Below are 17991 nucleotides of genomic sequence, written 5' to 3' on the forward strand. Positions count from 1 at the left end.
GCCATGTAGCAGGATGCCAGGATAAGTGCCTGCTTATTCCTTTGCTCAACGGCTACTACTACGAGGTCCTCAGTAGTGTTATTAGGCAGCTCATATGAATGCAGCTGTTTCCTTATCATTACTACAGCTCGCACCCGTCCTTCCGTTTGCGCATAGTAAACGCCAAATCCGGATCCAAGTCCAGAAACCTTTTCTCCCGATGAGAGCCACGGCTCCTCGATCAGCGCCACGTCAAAAGAACCCTCCTCAAGGGTTAGCAGGAGTTCGCTCGACGCCACTTTACTGTGTTGTAGGTTTATCTGTAGGACTCGCAGTACCATTGGGCTGTTTGTCCCCCTCCAGAACCTTCGTCGTGACGTCGTGGTCCTCCCCTTGCCCTTTTGGTTTAGGGTGTTCGAAGCTCACTTCAGCCCCTTGTAACTGTTGTGCCGGGTGTTCCTCTGTGCGGCTCACAGCACCATCAGGCTGTTGGTCCTCTTCTAACACCTTCGTGGTGACGTCGGCTACCTCCACCCGTCTTTTTTCCCTTAAGCTTTTGAGGTCCTTTTAGACTTCGCCCACTTCCAGCGTGTTAGGATTTTTATCCTCGGGACTTCTCTTCCTGAGTCGCATATAAATGTTGCCTGTACCAAAGGACAGTTTTCCAAGCTGCGTGTACAATATATCCTCTGCCTGCTTGTTTATTTGGAAGATGTAGAACTGACCTTCCTCGGTAGGCCGAGATACAGTAAGTGCCTTCCAATCCTGTGTCGGTATGTTCGGATTCTGATTCTGCAGAAGTCGCAGGGTATCCGCCGACTTCATCACGCATGGTATCCATACCTTAACTTTTGGTACCGTGGCGATTTGCGCCACCTAAAACCGCGCATTCGTGCCTTGCCTTTGGAGGTTTGGAACCACTTCCTCCAGCCACCGCAAGCACGCGACGTTGTCGAACGCTATCATCTTCAAACCATTATACCATCCCCCCGAATCAAAGGTTGGAAGGGGATTACTTGGTTGTTCCCGCATCATCTTAAGCATTAAGCTAATAAGTTCCCTTTCTACAGATCTCCACCTTTCAGTATCCATCTGTCCGAAGGACTGCTATGATCAACCAGCGCCACAGTCAGTGACTGCTTTGCCACATCACTTATCTTCCCGGGAAAAGCCGGAGTCTTAGTGTTAACTCCCTTTGGCGCCTCCGAGAAAGCAGGGGCTTTAACTCCCTTTAGCACCTCCGAGAAAGCCGAAGTCTTAGCGTTATCTCCCTTCGGCTTATCTCCCACTTCCGTAGTTGAAACTTCCCTCTGACTCGCAGCTTTCGAGGTAGTTGCAACCTCGCTATTGGGGCCCATCTGTCTTACAGCTTTGGGCCTACTTGTCTTGTCTATGCGACTGCCCTGCCTCGCGGCTCTGGGGCTGGGTCCTTTCTGCCTCTTGAAAGCAGGCTTTTCGCCTTCCGCCGAACGTTGCCTCTTCATTCTGCCATTCGACGCTTCTTCCTCCTCGTACCGGTTGCAGAACCGAAGGTTTCTAGCAGCAAACCTTTTGAATTGCCTTCGACCTACTTCTACCGCCTCATGGGCCCATTCCAAGCGCTCGATCTCCACTTCTGTTGGGTCGAACACTGCTCTCAGGCGTTGGGCAATTCTTAGTGCTGCACGGTACGGCGAGAGAGCTCTTTTACTTCCTCTGATCCGTATCCCCTGGCTGCAAATCGTCCAATAGGCACGGTCCGCATAACACCCTGGATTAGGGGGTTGGCAGTTCTTGGTCACCAACATCCCGCCGCCCTCCTTGGAGGCGAAACGGCGTAGATGCCAGTCCTAAAATGCTCCGCCTCAAAGTCGGGCACTATGGAGGTCGGCTAAGCCCTCACACGAACGACAAGGTGCCTATCCTAGTGACGGGGTATTAAATAATTGTATGTCGTATATTTGATTGTAACATGATGTAGGCAGGGTGCATTTATTTTGAATTTTACCGATGTTCAAAAAGGCAAAACTTTCTCCAGAAGAAATGCAAGAGGTAAGGAAGTCTAAGTTCGGGTGAAACCGAATGTTACATACCCAGCTGTAGATTTGAAATGCTATTGTTGTTTGTTTTGTGTGCTTAATAGTGTTAAAAGGCTGCGCAATAATACATATACATATGGTTCTATTCTGAACTACTTTTTCTTCGAGTTATGGCTCCCGAAACATTGGAAATTGCTTAGCCATAATAGGGGCGGTGCCAGGCCCATTTTTTAAAATTTGAAGTCTTTTCTATTTATTGTTATAAATCCACTTGGGAAATGAAATACCATTGATATAAAGCTCTTTTTGCAAAGATATAGCTTATTATATTCGTCCACGACCCTTTTAAAAATCTTTTATATAAAAGTGGGCGTGGTCCTTAACCGACTTTGTTACTTTTTCTTCGAAGCATTCCTTATAGTAAAGGCAATCTCTCTGCCGAATTTTGTTACGATAGGTTTAACGATTTTTGATATGTGATTAATAATAAGGTAACAGAAGGCAGTTCAAGGGTTTTCCCGCGGAGAAACCTTCGGTACAGCGAACAATAATTAGGAGAAAGAATCTTCTAGTGGCAGAATGAAACACGGACGTATACCTATCGAAACAGCACATAAACGATCCTTTGCTGCGACTTCTGATGCTTCCAACGAAAAACATGGCGTGGCTAAATGTGTTTGTAACAATGATGTATATTGGAAGGATTTTCCGTCATCCCTTGTCAAATTTGGTTTCGAGAAAAACCGGTTTCGGCGTTGTGACACTGATGATGGTACAACGCCAAAACCGTTTTGTCTCGAAACTAAATTTGACAAGGGATGACGGAAAATCGTTCCAATATACATCATTTATCCACCCTGTCGGAAAATCAACAAAACAAAATAAGTACTTGTAACACTTCAACCATCGTAGGAGTGCGCGTTCAAATCCCACTCCCGGGAGAAAAGGCTTTAAAGAGATTTACAAGGTATAATTGAAACAGCTGTCGCCTTGTCCGCCCTGATGTCACGTTGTTTAAATTTTTCCCAATTTATTAAATGAAAAACGTTGTTTACACTGTGAACTGTTTAAGATAACTCGAGGTTATCCCCAAATATTTGGCAAATCGGACCACAAATACGATTTTTTGAAATATTTCGATCCATGCGCCACCTATCGGAGTTTTTTTCTTATTATTGCATTGTCATCGGGTTCTGAACTATATTCCAAGGTTCAAGCTTATAGCTTATCGGGAAGTTACTTAAATTTCAATTATAAAATTCGTGCAGGCCAGCCAAGCCAACCAACCAGCCTGTCAAGTCAAGCTAAATAAACCCGTTTAAAAATTACCCAAAAGAAGAGTAGAAATAATCTTTTCGAATATACAAGAAACAAACACACAAATTCAATCCAAGATGTACCCGAATTGCAATAAATTGGTGGGTAGATATCCATTGCACTATCAGTTAAATAGTTTTAATCTGTAATCCAGATTTTTAATTAATCTTTACCCAATAATGAATGCCGTTGCAGAAATTTTATTTAACCCAGGCAAAAAATTTAAGTCAAAAAAGAGTCAGAAAAAATATCTAAATCGGATTGTTTACAGTCGTTATTAGCTCAATTGAGAGGCATTAATGTATTTTCCTTCATGCAATAGTTGTCCTATATGAGCCTATTAACACTTTTCATTTGAGCCTAAATAAGAATCCGATATGAGTCCTAAAAGGCTTTTAAACAGGTCATATTTGGCCTCTAATTGAACTCTTTCGGCGTAATTTTTAACTATAAGGCCCAGTTTTTCAGTACAAGTTCAACTCTGTTTGCCAGTTAAACTTATTCTGCAGTTTTTCAGTCCACTTTAACTGAAGTGTAATCTGAGCTTAAGCGGCCGATCTGGCAGAGTTGAACTCTAGTTAACCTATAGGTGATTTGCGTTCGTTCGAAATGGCGTCGAATATACCCAACCAGCATTTGGGCTTGAGTACCATTAGAGTTCATATTGATAACTAGGCATACTTCTAAATTCTCAAGAGTTGTTTCGAAACAGTGGCTCAAATCGAGAATCATAGAGTACTCATCATAAGAGGGAATTTTTTATAAAGCAAAAAATGCTATTAAGTTGAAAAAATTTAATTCCCAACTTGTGATGCTCTAACTGGACTCAAATGTTATTACAGTGTTTTAACGAAACTAAAATGAGATATATATGTATAATTAAAAAAATAAATAAATGTGAGGCGCGATAACCTCGAAGAGATTATAAGCCGAGCTTCCATTCCAATTTGCGTCGTGCTCCTTTTAATTTTTCCTACAAAATGGCGGGATGGGACCTACTTGTTTCATTCCAACTCCGAACAACATCTGCAAGGCAGATGAGTTTTCACTGAGAGGTTTTGGTGGCAGAAATACACTCGGGGTGCTTGCCAAATACTGCCGAGGGGCGACCCCGCTTAGAAAAATGTTCTACTATTTGAAAAACTTTGTTTCTAGAACTTTGATATTGCTTTACCCGGGTCGTGAACCCAGGATCTTCGGTGTGGTAGACGAAGCACGCTACCATCACACCACGGCGGTCACCTATATAATTTATTTTTGATAAATTACGCTCCATCACTGCTATCAACCAGGTGTTTATTTCTCGTGATAAACAGCTGTTGGTTTTGGTGGTACCACCTTGGAGATTTTTTTCAACTCCACCTCAACTCGATATGCAATGTCGGATATCAACTGTAGAAATATGTTGAATATTCATTTGAGAACTTTAAATTTCTCAAAATCTCTCGAAATTAGGATAATTTTTGGAAAATATGAATGACGTTCTAGATCGACTCGAAAACTTTTAATTTTACAAAATTTCTCAAAGGTTGGATAGTGATTGGAGAATGAAGTTGAATATGAACTCGAGAACTATCTGGTTTAAGAATAATTAAATAATGATGTTGGATATCACTTCCGGAACTAGATATATATTTCGCTGGAGAAGCGTATAGGAGCGGGAAAACGGCGATGCTAGTAAAAAAAAAAAAGAATAGCAAGGGTAATAATAATGTACAAATGTAATTCATTTTTTATTAAAAAAAACCACCAATATTTGCTCCAAACTCGCTTTGACAAATATATATAACCCTATAAACAATCTCGAAGGGCTCACAGTTCTGGAGTCCAATATAAGTCCGAAATATGTGAAAAATACCAGCCTCAATAATGCAATCAGGCCAAGATTCTGTTATGACTACAATTTAATGAAATTATGAACACACAAAAAATAATAAAATTAGTAAACTATGCAGTAAATGAAAACTTAATGAAATTAGTACTAATTGAAATTGTCATAGAAAAAAATGGAATTTTCTCCCCTATGTTCCGCTTCTGATACGGGTAAAAATTGTTCCTAAAGGCCCAGAAATATTGTCATAAAAGAACTCAAAATTAGCAGTATATGAGGCCAATAAGCTCTTTAATTATTATCGGAAAGAGGCATGTATAAGACTTATTTTAGAGGCATAGTGAGTGCAAACGATCCAAAATTTGGACTAATTGTTGAATCCGAATGTTTGCTGGGTTGTTTATTTAAAATCAAAACGAAATTTTTTTAATTTCAAATGACGTATAAGTTTAATTGCTGAATTGCAATTCCAAGCAGCCTCGGTTCAGATTATTTTTAAATATTCAAAAAAGGATACAAAAAAGGAATATTCCCGGTATTTACCCATAAAAATGGTAAATACATGGTACAATCCCATCTCTACAGATAGTCAATTAGGTCCGTTATTGAACGCATGTGAATCCTATCGAAAAAGAAGAATGAAGAAGGGTACGGATCAGAGAATTTAGTAGAGCCCTTCCACAGTCCCGTGCAGCATTAAAACTAGCAAGCGCTTAGGAGCAGGGGTCGGCGCAACAAACCTGGAGAGTGAGCGCTCGGCATGGGTCCGAGAGGAGGTAACAGAAAGCAGTTCAAGGGTTTTGCCGCGAGAAACCTTCGGTACAGCGAACAATAATTAGGAGAAAGAAGCTTCAAGTGGCAGAATGAAACACGGACGTATAACTATCGAAACAGCACATAAACGATCCTTTCCTGCGACTTCTGATGCTTCCAACGAAAAACATGACGTGGCTGAATGTTTTTGTAACAATGATGTATATTGGAACGATTTTCCGTCATCCCTTGTCAAATTTGGTTTCGAGACAAACCGGTTTCGGCGTTGTGCCATCAGAACGAAAATCGACACTGATGATGGTACAACGCCAAAACCGTTTTGTCTCGAAACCAAATTTGACAAGGGACGACGGAAAATCGTTCCAATATACATCATTTATCCACCCTGTCGGAAAACCAACAATACAAATAAGTGCTTGTAACACTTCAACCATCGTAGGAGTGCGCGTTCAAATCCCACTCCCGGGAGAAAGGCTTTAATGAGATTTACAAGGTATAATCGAAACAGCTGTCGCCTTGTCCGTCCTGATGTCACGTGGTTTAAATTTTTCCCAAATTATTAAATAATGAAAAGCAACGTTGTTTACACTGTAAACTGTTTAAGATAACTCGAGGTTATCCCGGTCTTTGGGCGGTTTAACGAAGATGAGAAGTAAAATAAAAGCTAAATAGCCAAAGTGCCAAGAATAAATTGACATTACTTTTGCCTGTAGTTTGAACACGCACTAAAAAACTGGTACAACATTTAAATTAAATTTTAAATTTAAAACTTTAATAGCATTCTTGTAAAAGTAAAACAATGAACATACAAGTACTTTTTCTTGAACATAATCTTAGTTTTAAAGCAGTAGCATAAAAATAAAATAAATGTAAGGCGCCATAACCTCCGAAGAGATTTTAGGCCGAGCTTCTTTTCCAATTTGCGTCGTGCTACTTTTAATTTATCCTACAAATTGGCGGGACGGGACCTACTTGTTTTATGCCGACTCCGAACGGCATCTGCAAGGCAGATGAGTTTTCACTGAGAGTTTTTCATGGCAGAAATACACTCGGAGTGCTTGCCAAACACTGCCGAGGGGCGACCCCTCTTAGACAAATTTTCTTCTAATTTAAAAAACCTGTTTCTAAAATTTTGATGTTGCATTGTCCGGGGCGTGAACCCAGGATCTTCGTTGTGGTAGGCGGAGCACGCTACCATCACACCACCGCGGCCGCTGCGGCGAGTACCGAAGAAGATTTACACCCATATGCCGGCTCTGAGTGACTGGCAATTGTTATACAAATTTCAACTGTTCCTATAATTTAAATGTTTCAATTAAAACAAAACAATAAAAAATGTAGCAGAGGTAGATGGCGGACCTCACTCCGCTGGAAGGACTTGGTGGAAAATAATTTTAATTTACAATTGATCCAGTTAGCACAACAAGGACGCGACTGGCGGTTAAACGCCAATTAAATAAGTATTCGACACACACAGGAGGAGAATGTGCAGGAAATAGATAAACAATGTTTGCAAACTGTTGTAATACATATTTAATATCACAGGCTTTTATTTATCAACAGGATTATTTATTTAAACTGTAATTTTTGCGTGAAAGCCCAATGGGATGATTTTTTTTAAACGTACATATGTATTAACTGGGTCAAATCTTTAGGTAGGTGTCGTTGGTTCAAAACTAAACATTTGCAAAGCCAAATTCATTGGAACATAAACTTAAAATATATATTAAGGTCGTTACAAGTTTCTCATTCATTTGAATTATTCATATTTAATTTTATTTAAACATATATTTACAAATTATATGATTTATGTAGCTTAATTCTTTAACGTATATATGAATAACCAAACAAACTTTCTTCTAATTTTTCTTTATATAATTTACAAATTTTTCTTAATATCTACTGTTGTTGTTCGTTTGCTAAAAAGCATGGTAAGCATGTGTATCTTATATATATTGAATTCTCTAATAAGACTTTAATATTTTTCATAACTTATGATTGGAAGTAAGCCATGTTAAACCTTCATAAAGGCCATCTCCCGTTGTTGCACATGATGGTTGAACGTACCAATTGCGATCTCTTATTCTAGTTAAGCCTAGTTTCTCCTGAATTTCGTGTGGTTTCATTGCTGTAATACAAAAGACAGAAAAATTATTTAGGCAATTCACAAAAGCGTATATTTGTTGTGTGTGCTATCATTTTAAAATCCTAACGTTTTTAAACGGTTTTATTTAGCTTGACTTGACAGGCCGGCCGTTGTGAACGAATTTTTTAATTAAAATAGAAATAATTTCCCGATAAGCTATAAGCTTGAAACTTGGAATATGGTTCAGAACCCGATGACAATGCAATAATAAGATAAAAAACTCCGATAGGTGGCGCATGGATCGAAATATTTAAAAAAATCGTATTTATGGTCGGATAGGCTCATATTTGGAACACATATTACATACATGAATAGAAGGCGATATATGAAAAAATCGCCGCCAGGTGGCGCAAGGATCAAGATATTAAAACTACTCGTATTTGTGGTCCGATTTGGCTCATATTTGGAACAAATATTGTGCTTGCGCTTTTGAGAAAAACAACAGTCTCAGTTCTAGCACAAGCAAAAAACGAAAAGCGAAAGAAATGAAATGCCGTAAACAGTCGCACCTTCGTATATTTAATTATTGATATTACTGCGGCTTTCCTCAGTGCCTACAGTCGCTGTAAAATCAATAGTAGTGATTTTAACAGTCGCAGAAATTAACAGTCGCAAGAAGCAACAGTCGTGAAATATGAAAATTAACGCTTTTTGCAAACTGCAAGCGAGTGATATTTTGCGTTTTGTTATGATTTTTGTTTTCTAAGACGATGCGCTACAGCGTTGTACGTAATACGCTGTACAATTAAAATATAAATAAATAAATAAATAATAAAGTAAAACGATAGTTAAAAATCCTGATGGTCAAAAAGGGGTAAATTTTCGATGGCTGTGTGAAGAAAACAATGCATGTATGTACAGCGTATTACGTACGACGCTGTGGCGCCTCGTTTTAGTAAACAATAATCATAGCCAAACGCAAAGTATCAGTCGCTTTCAGTTTGCAAAAAGCGTTGATTTTCATATTTCACGACTGTTAAAATCAACGTTATTGATTTTACAGCGACTGTGGCCACTGAGGAAAGCCGCAGTAATATCAATAATTAAATATACGAAGGTGCGACTGTTTACGGCATTTCATTTCTTTCGCTTTTCGTTTTTTGCTTGTGCAAGAACTGAGACTGTGGTTTTTTCTCAAAAGCGCAAGCACAAGCAAGTCGACGAACAGTAAAGTCTATGAAAATCGAAATTTTGGTGACTTTTACTATTCCGACTGCAGTTTTTTAAACACTGATTACATACAGTCCGCTATAAGTGGCATCAAAATACTTTGGAGTTCGAGGAGTGACAAGCATACGTGGCGCCGAGTCCAGCAAAGTCTTTGGAAGGATTATGTATTGAGGACTTATATTGTAACAAATTGTCAGGAAAGAATCCTTGTGATAATGTGTCACTAAACGAACTAAATAGAATGAGAAATAAAAGGCAATTAAATAAAGACTAAAAACTTGAAAATAAAATAATGAAAAAAAATAAAAAATTTAAGTTAAACGGTTTTATTGAAAACAACATTAAGTAATAACAATACCAAAAGCTAGAACATAATTAGGTAAGTCCTAGGCACTAGTCATCACACTCCTCATCAATCTGGTCAAACATTGAAATTCGGCTGAGAAAATTCACTTTGACCACTTCTAAGCAAAAAATATTGGTTCTGTAACAAACGAAAATAAATTTTTTTATTTATACCATGTTGCGTCTTCATATGAAATCGAATAATTCAACAATAAAACCTTAATTTATTTTAAAGTTAAAGTTCGTATCTTGGTGAAAGCAGAATTGACTACGGCTCCTTTCACTAATCAGTTGTATATGAACGTAACCAAAATTGTCAAGAAATTCGTTATACAAAATGAAGAAGTGATGCACTACGTTAGGTTTTCAATATATTTAGTAAGGCTTCTCTGACATTTATAAATATAAATTTACAAATTATACTTCGTTAAAAATGCAAAAGCGACCCTTTTATGGTGACATAAAAGTTTTGTTCATAGCCCAACAAAAATAAAAATATGACAAATATATGAATCTACCAATGAAAAGGGGTTCTTGGCCCCTTCCACCAGAGTTTGAGGGTATAATGGAAATTCTAAGTACTTGTCGACTAGACCTACAAATTGTGGTACATTTTCACTGTCAAACAATTCAATTGATGTTATAGATAATGCACCAAAATGCAGTTTTCCCAAAAAGCGCTCGAGGAATTTTCGTAAAATTTTACTGAGGAGCTTTTTTTAGCTCACAAATAAGGAATCAGAAGAAAAATCTGAGGTGGTCTAGCTTCGAATTAAAATATAGCTCAGGCTTCCCGTGGAGTTACTCCAATTTAAAGGTAGACGGCAAAACCACAGGCACTATTTTAATTTATTGTTAAAAATGTATACATAGTGTAGGGTTTCTCTTATATTATACATTTTACCTCTTAACTTTATATACTTTGTGAATTCAATAATTTATGTTCAATAATTTTATTTTCATTATTTTGAATTTTTAAATATCAAAAATTTTCATTCTATAAAAAATTGTAATAAATATAAAAAGATAGTTTTAGGCGTTTGTCAATAAAAGTTTTTGCTATAAAAATATAATACTGGTTTCGACCAATTTGTGAATACGGTTTCTAATACTACGCAAATCAAGGGAAATATAGTACCAGGTGGTGTTATCCCAGCAGTTGATTGCTTCTTCTTGATATTTTTCATAAAACGTCTTGGTACAACAATATGTAAGTTAACAGAAATCATTGCTAATTTTCTTTGACTTGACACTCTTCTGGCCGGCGAATTGGGTTTAATTCGCTTTGTAACACATTGATAGGTTTTCCTTGAGCCAAATACAACTTTCATCGTAAATTCGTATGAAGTATTTCTGAATACATCAGTCAAGGCAAATTTAGTACCAGGTGTTGTTATCCAAACAGCTGATTGTTTCTTCTTGATTATTTTCCGTGCAACTCCTTGTACTACAATATGTCAGTCAATCAATGAAAATTTTATTTTGACTTGACATTCTTCTGCGCGGCTAATTGGTTGAATTCGCTTTGCCACCACCTTGTATGGATTCGCCTTGACATGAGTGTAGCCAAGGCGAATCTACACCATGTCGTGCAGAAGAATGTCAAGCCAAAAGAAAATTTTCATTGACTTCGATTAACTGACATACTGTTGTACAAGGCGTTGTATGAAAAATTATCAAGAGTTGGGATAACAACACCTGGTACTGAATTCGCCTTGAGTGTAGCATCTAATCTAATCTAATATATATTATAAATGGGAAAGTTTGGATGTTTTTCCAGACGTTTGCCTTTGTGACTCAATCACACAAGAACGTCTGGACGGATTTGGATGAAATTTGGCACACATATAGCCAATAGTCTAGAAGGATCTACTAGCTATATATTTTTCAAAAGGCCCCGGCCCCTAGGAACAGGTATAATTTAATTATTATATTTTTTTAGTCTTTGCGATTGAATCATGCCAGAAAGGCTACGCGGATTTTGATGAAATTTGGGACACAGACAGTAGTCTACTAGCGAAATTTTTTCCGAACATGGAAAGAAGGGTGGGGGTCCTACGACCCCTTCGAGCAATTACTTTTTAATAATTTTTACACATAACTTTACGTATGCTGGCCTTCACCAATATTACAGACTCAATCGGTGAAATAAGTCGAGGGCTTACAAAGTGAGCAGTGACACCCTCCGCCCCCCCCCTTTCTCTCCCCCTCTGGTGTAGAATCTATAAATTGTTATAACTCAATATAAAATTTCTCCTAAATCAATAGTTTTTGGTAACGAGCAGCGGTCCTTCTCCTCCCGCCATCCGCCCTCCTTCAATTGTTTTTATTAGCACGCTTTTATTAGCTTTACCTGTATGTTTCTTTGTAACTCTTCATTCGCTCCAACGCGCCTGCTGCCTTATTAGAATGGTTCTACAATTAGCTTCGCCTTATTTGTAATCCCGTTGGCGTCATATCGAGACCCTTCCGCGAACATTTTTGGATGGTTTTCGGGATCCGTCCGGGATCCCGCCGGGGCTATTTCGGGACTTTTTCGGTACTATTTCGGGATCATTTTGGGACCCTTCGGGGATCATTTCTGTATAGTTTTCGGGATCCGTCCGGGATCCCGTCGGGGTTATTTTGGGATATTTTCGGGACTATTCCGGGATCATTTCGGGACTATTTCGGGATCATTTTGGGACCTTTCCGGCATCATTTCTGGATGGGTTTCGGGATCCGTTCGGCATACCGTCGGGGTATTTTCGGGATCACTTGCGTACCTTTGAGAGATAAATTCTTGATGGTTTCCAGGATCATTACGGGACTTTTTCGGGGTCATTTTGGGTTCCTTCCGCCATAATTTCTGGATGGTTTTCGGGATCCGTCCGGGATCCCATCGGGGTCATTTCGGGACTTTTTCTCGACTAATACGGAATCATTTGGGGACCCTTTCGGCATCATTTTTGGATGGTTTTCGGGATCCGTCCGGGATCCCGCCGGGGACACTTCGGGACTTTTCCGGGATCATATGGGGTCCTTTTGGCATTATTTCTGGATGGTTTTCGGGATCCGTCCGGGATCCCGTCGGGGTCATTTCGGGACTATTTCGTGATCATTTAGGGTACCTAGCGGCATCATTTCTGGATGGTTTTCGGGATCCTTCCGGGATCCCGTCGGTGACATTTCGGGACTTTTTCGGGATCATATGGGGCCCTTTTGGCATCATTTATGGTTTTCGGGATCCCGTCGGGGTCATACCTTCAGGGTAATTTCGGGACTATTTGGGCATCATTTGGGAACCTTTCCGGCATCATTTCTGGATCATTTGGGTCCCTTCCGACATCATTACTGCATGGTTTTCGGGATCCGTAAGGGATCCCGCCAGGGTCATTTCGGGATTCGTCCGGGATCCCGTCAGGGTAATTTGTGAACTTTTCTGAAACTATTTCGGGATCATTTTGGGCCAAGATCATTCGTGGATGGATTTTGGGATTTGTGCGGGATCCCGTCGGGCTCACTTAGGGATCCGATTGAGATTCCGTCAGAGACATTTCGCGACTTCTTAGGGACTATTTCGGGATCATTTCTGGATGGTTTTCGGACCGGATGGTTTGGGGACCGTTCCGGTATTATTTCTGGATGGATTTCGGGATCTGTACGGACTATTTCGGGATCATTTGGGGCATAAATTACTTGATGTTTGCCGGATCCATGAGGGATTCATTTCTGTATGGTTTTCACGATCCGTCGTGGATGCCCTCGGGGTCAATTCGGAACTTTTTCTGGACTATGTCGGGATAATTTAGGGACCCTTCCTGGATATTTTCTGGATGGTTTTTGAGATCCATCAGGGTCATTTCGGAACTTTTTCGGGACTATTTCGGGATAAGTTTGATACTCTTCAGGGATCATTTCTGTGTGGGTCTCTGGGTAAGTCTAGAATCGTGTCGTTATCATTTCGGGTTTTTTTTTGGGACTCTTCAGGGAAATTTTGGAGACCCTTCCGGGCCATTTCTGGATGGTTTTCGGGATCCGTCCGCGATAGCGTCGGGGTCATTTCGTGGCTTTTTCTGGATAATTTCGGGATCATTTGGGATCCTACGTTTGGGTTATCAGCTCATTTAGTTCTTTTTTTACTCAATTATAAAAATATGCATTAGACAGAAAAATTTTTTAAACAGATAACGTGAATAGCCCATATATTTCATTTTCTCCTTGCGGACGGGTCGCGGGTAAAGGCTAGTATATATTATAAATGGGAAAGCTTGGATGTTTGGATGTCCAGACGTTTGTCTTTGTGCCTCAATCACGCAAGAACGACTGGACAGATTTGGATGAAATTTGGCACACATATAGCCAATAGTCTAGAAGGATCTACTAGCTATATATTTTTCCAAAGGGGGGGAGGTCCACGCCCCCTAGGAACAGTTATAATTTAATTATTATATTTTTTCGTCTTTGTGACTGAATCACGCCAGAACGGCTACACGGATTTTGATGAAATTTGGGACACAGACAATAGTCTACTAGAGAAATTTTTTTCGAACATGGAAAGTGGGTGGAGGTCGCACGACCCCTTCGAAAAATTACTTTTTACTAATTTTTACACATTATAACTTTACCTTTACTGAACTTCACCAATATTACAACCAAATAGCTCAAATAAGTCGAGGGCTTACAAAATGAGCAGTGACACCCTCCGTCCCCCCTCCCCCCCCCCCCTTCTCCCCCTCTGGTGGAAAATCTATAAATTGTTATAACTCAATATAAATGTTCTCCTAAATCAATAATTTTTGGTATCTGGCTCATACAGATCGAAATCTAAAAAATTTTGGAAAAACGACCGGCGGTGCTCTCCGTCTCCTCCCGCCATCCGCCCTCCTTCAATTGTTGTTATTAACACGCTTTTATTAGCTTTACTTTTCATTCGCTCCAATGCGCCTGCTGCCTTATTAACAAGGTTTTATAGTTAGCTTCACCTTATTTGTAATCCCGTTAGGGTCATATCGAGACCCTTCTGGGATCATTTCTGGATGGTTTCCGGGATCATTACGGGACTTTTTCGGGGTCATTTTGGGTCCCTTCCGGCATCATTTCTGGAAGGTTATCGGGATCCATCCGGGATCCCGCCGGGGTCATTTCAGGACTTTTCGGGATCATTTGGGGTACCTTCCGGCATCATTTCTGGATGGTTTTCGGGATCCTGGGATCCCGTCCGTGTCATTTCGGGACTATTTGGGGATCATTTGGGAACCTTTCCGGTATCATTTCTGGATAGTTTCCGGGATCCGTTTGGGATCCCGTCAGGGCCATATCGGGATTATTAGGGGATTATTTGGTGTACCTTCAGGCATCATTTCTAGATGGTTTTCGGGATCCGTCTGGGATCCGTCGGGGTCATTTCGGGACTTTTTCTGGACTATTTCGGGATCATTTGGGGACCCTTTCGGATGGTTTTCGGGATCCGTCCGGGATCCCATCAGGGTCATTTCGGGACTATTAAGGGATCATTTGGGGACCTTTCCGGCATCATTTCGGGTAGTTTTCGGGATCCGTCCGGGATACCGACGGGGTCATTTCGGGACATTTTCGGGGCTATTTCGGGATCATTTGGGGTATTTTCCGGCATCATTTCTAGATGGTTTTCGGGATTCGTCCGGGATCCCGACGGGGTCATTTCGGGGTTCTTTTGGGGTATTTTCCGGCATCATTTCTAGATGGTTTTCGGAATCCGTCCGGGATCTTTTTTTTACTCAATTACAAAAATAAAATGCATTAGACAGAAAAATATTTTTAAACAGATAACTTGATAAGCAGGCTAACGTGAATAGCCCATATATTTCATTTTCTCCTTGTGGACGGGGCCGCGTGTAAAGGCTAGTAAAAAATAAACCTTTTAATAGTGAAATAGAAATTTATTTCGTATTTATTCACTTTAGACTCAAAAATCAAAACATTTTTAATAAGAAAAATTTATAAAAAACAAAGGAGTATAATACGAGACTGAAAATAATGCCATCAGTCAGTTGTTAAAATATATCATGTCTCAGAAACTGAAAATTTTGTTTTATCCGCTTTGCTGTTGTTGTATGTGATATATCCTTGTCGCCTGAACTTGTCAACAGAAGAATGCATTACGTATTGCCGCCCGAATGTCGGCTTATAGAGAAACATAGCTTACCAACACCGACAGAGGGGTTACAGTTCTTTGGATGTTCCTCCCATTTCACCCCGCTGTTTATCTACAAGCAGTATGATGCGCAAGCTTATGACCCTGATTTGGGGGCGCAGCGTCATAGCGTTTCATTTCTCTCCTTCATGGGGAGTATTCTTGCCTCATGCATATTGTTGTGGAGGCATAAGAAGACATCCCCTGATAGTTCTGAGCGCAGTGTTTTGAGAGGCCTGCAGTTTCTCTAGTGTGTTTCTTTTAGGTTCGGCAACTATATTGGGAACTCGTATAGCAAGCACGCGGCCGGCCAATTGCTTTATAAGTGGTAATGGGCGTTTCTTTGTCTTTGCTCCAAGTGCCCAAGTGGTAACAGACTTGTGGATTTTATTACGGCTCTGGACTTAAGGTACAATTGCGTATGCATGCTGGCCAAAATGTAGATCCTGATCGAACGTCACGCCAAGTATTTTTAGGTGTAGGACAGTCGGTAGCGTAATGCACGGACATCCACGTCAATTTGGTCGACATATTCTTTGTCCACGTTGTAAATATGTAAGTCGCCGAGGATTTAGTGGGTGACACTGCGAGATTTCGCGAGGTGAAAAAACTGGAAAGACAATGGAGATAGTCGTTAATTTTATAGCATAGCTCATCAATGTATGAGCTGGGACTTATTGACATTATCGAGCAGTCATCGGGGTAAATTGCAATGGTAACTCCTGCATGGTCGAAAATGAATGTTCCCCAGCAAACATCAATAAAACAGTCAGGGTCCTTCACATACAAGCAAAAGGCCGACGTTGGAACGTACTCAAAAACATGGAAATCTACAAACAGAAGACATTAGACGGTAGAATAATAAACGAACAGATAAACACAATATTTGAGCCTTTAAAACTTGTTTACAAGAAACGCAGTAATCAAAAAGGTACAACAGACAAACACACAACTAATAAACAGAAAACAATAAACGCACCAAAGCAACAAACCCACAAAGAAGGTCAAACGACTAGAATTGCTGACTTTTACCTGCCTCAGTCAGCCACACAAATCGATTAGTAAAAACCACCTTCGGTGTTGAACACACAGCACATACACATAAATATACACAAACAACCATTTTGAAAATACCTGCTCGTGTACCTAGGAACTATAAACACAAGACAAACGACAACAGATCAGAACGAAAATTTACACTAATGATGGCTTAACCCCAAAACCGGTTTGTCTCGAAACCAAATTTGACAAGGGATGACGAAAAATTGTTCCAATACACATCATAAGCATTGCTCGAAAAATAACGCCTAGCGAAGCTCTTAAGATCATTCTTGGCATCCTTCCATTGGATCTAGTAGGTTAGCGAGCAGGGGCAACGTCACCTCTGCGCTTAAGGGAGATGTCCTGTTGGAAGACCACAGGGCACTCTAGTATACTAAACAAATACCTTGTTTTTTCCTTCTAGCACGGGTAGCTGTGCGACCACAACAGTTGCGGAAACCAATTTTATGATAAACATTCCCAGTAGGGATGATTGGATTTGCCTTGCTATTGACGGCAGCATTTCCATATACACAGACGGCTCTAAGCTAAATCTCTTGGCTCCTACACGTTCAATTCTGACCAACACGAAACTGTGCCGATCTCTTCAAGAGATGACCTAACAGAAAAGTGTACACTTGACATGGGTCCCTGGACATAGGGGCATCAAGGAGAAACAGCATTGCAGATGAACGCGGTAGGCAGGGTACAACCAGACGAATTCTGCCAAGAACGCTTAGGTATGTCCCTTTCCACATGCAGGTTAATGCCAAAGGAGCACACCACCGTCATGCCGACGAAAGATGGCATGCAGGAAGGCGCCTTATCGTCCATGCTGCAGGAGTGGAGGAGGAAAGGGTGGTTCACCTCATCTGCAACTGCCTGCCACTAAGTTGTACACGGCAGTGCTTTTTGGGTGCTCAATTTCTATATAATTTGAGCCAGGTTATGGACCATGACGTCAAAATGATTCGAAGAAGAAAGGTAACGGTGTATTTTCGTGATATCACAACGGGACCAATATCACTGGCCTAAGTGTGTCCTCGGGCGGCCACTTCAACCTAACCTACCCTAATGTATTAATTGGTCTCAAATCTTCTGCTAGAATCGAACTTTTCACCTTCCTTATTAACACTATAGTTGATAATTTGAATGATTCAGGCACTCTTCCATTTCTGATGGATTTATTACCAATTTCGGCATAGAAGTGTCCCAT

At 40.2% G+C, this 17991-nt stretch overlaps 1 protein-coding gene across 3 annotated transcripts in view; it reads right to left on the reverse strand.

The window, feature by feature from the left end:
• Nucleotides 1–7661: 7661 nt before the first annotated feature.
• Nucleotides 7662–17991, reverse strand: part of Arf6 (ADP-ribosylation factor 6) — a 198491-nt gene continuing 188161 nt past the window's right edge. For all 3 annotated transcript variants that reach the window (XM_067772897.1, XM_067772898.1, XM_067772899.1), the window contains exon 5: nt 7662–8047. In XM_067772897.1, the coding sequence (XP_067628998.1) occupies nt 7905–8047 (143 nt within the window). In that variant the 3' untranslated portion in view covers nt 7662–7904. The remainder of the gene's footprint in view (nt 8048–17991) is intronic.

The sequence above is a fragment of the Eurosta solidaginis genome, chromosome 3 (assembly GCF_040869045.1).
Source record: "Eurosta solidaginis isolate ZX-2024a chromosome 3, ASM4086904v1, whole genome shotgun sequence".
NCBI lineage: Eukaryota > Metazoa > Arthropoda > Insecta > Diptera > Tephritidae > Eurosta > Eurosta solidaginis.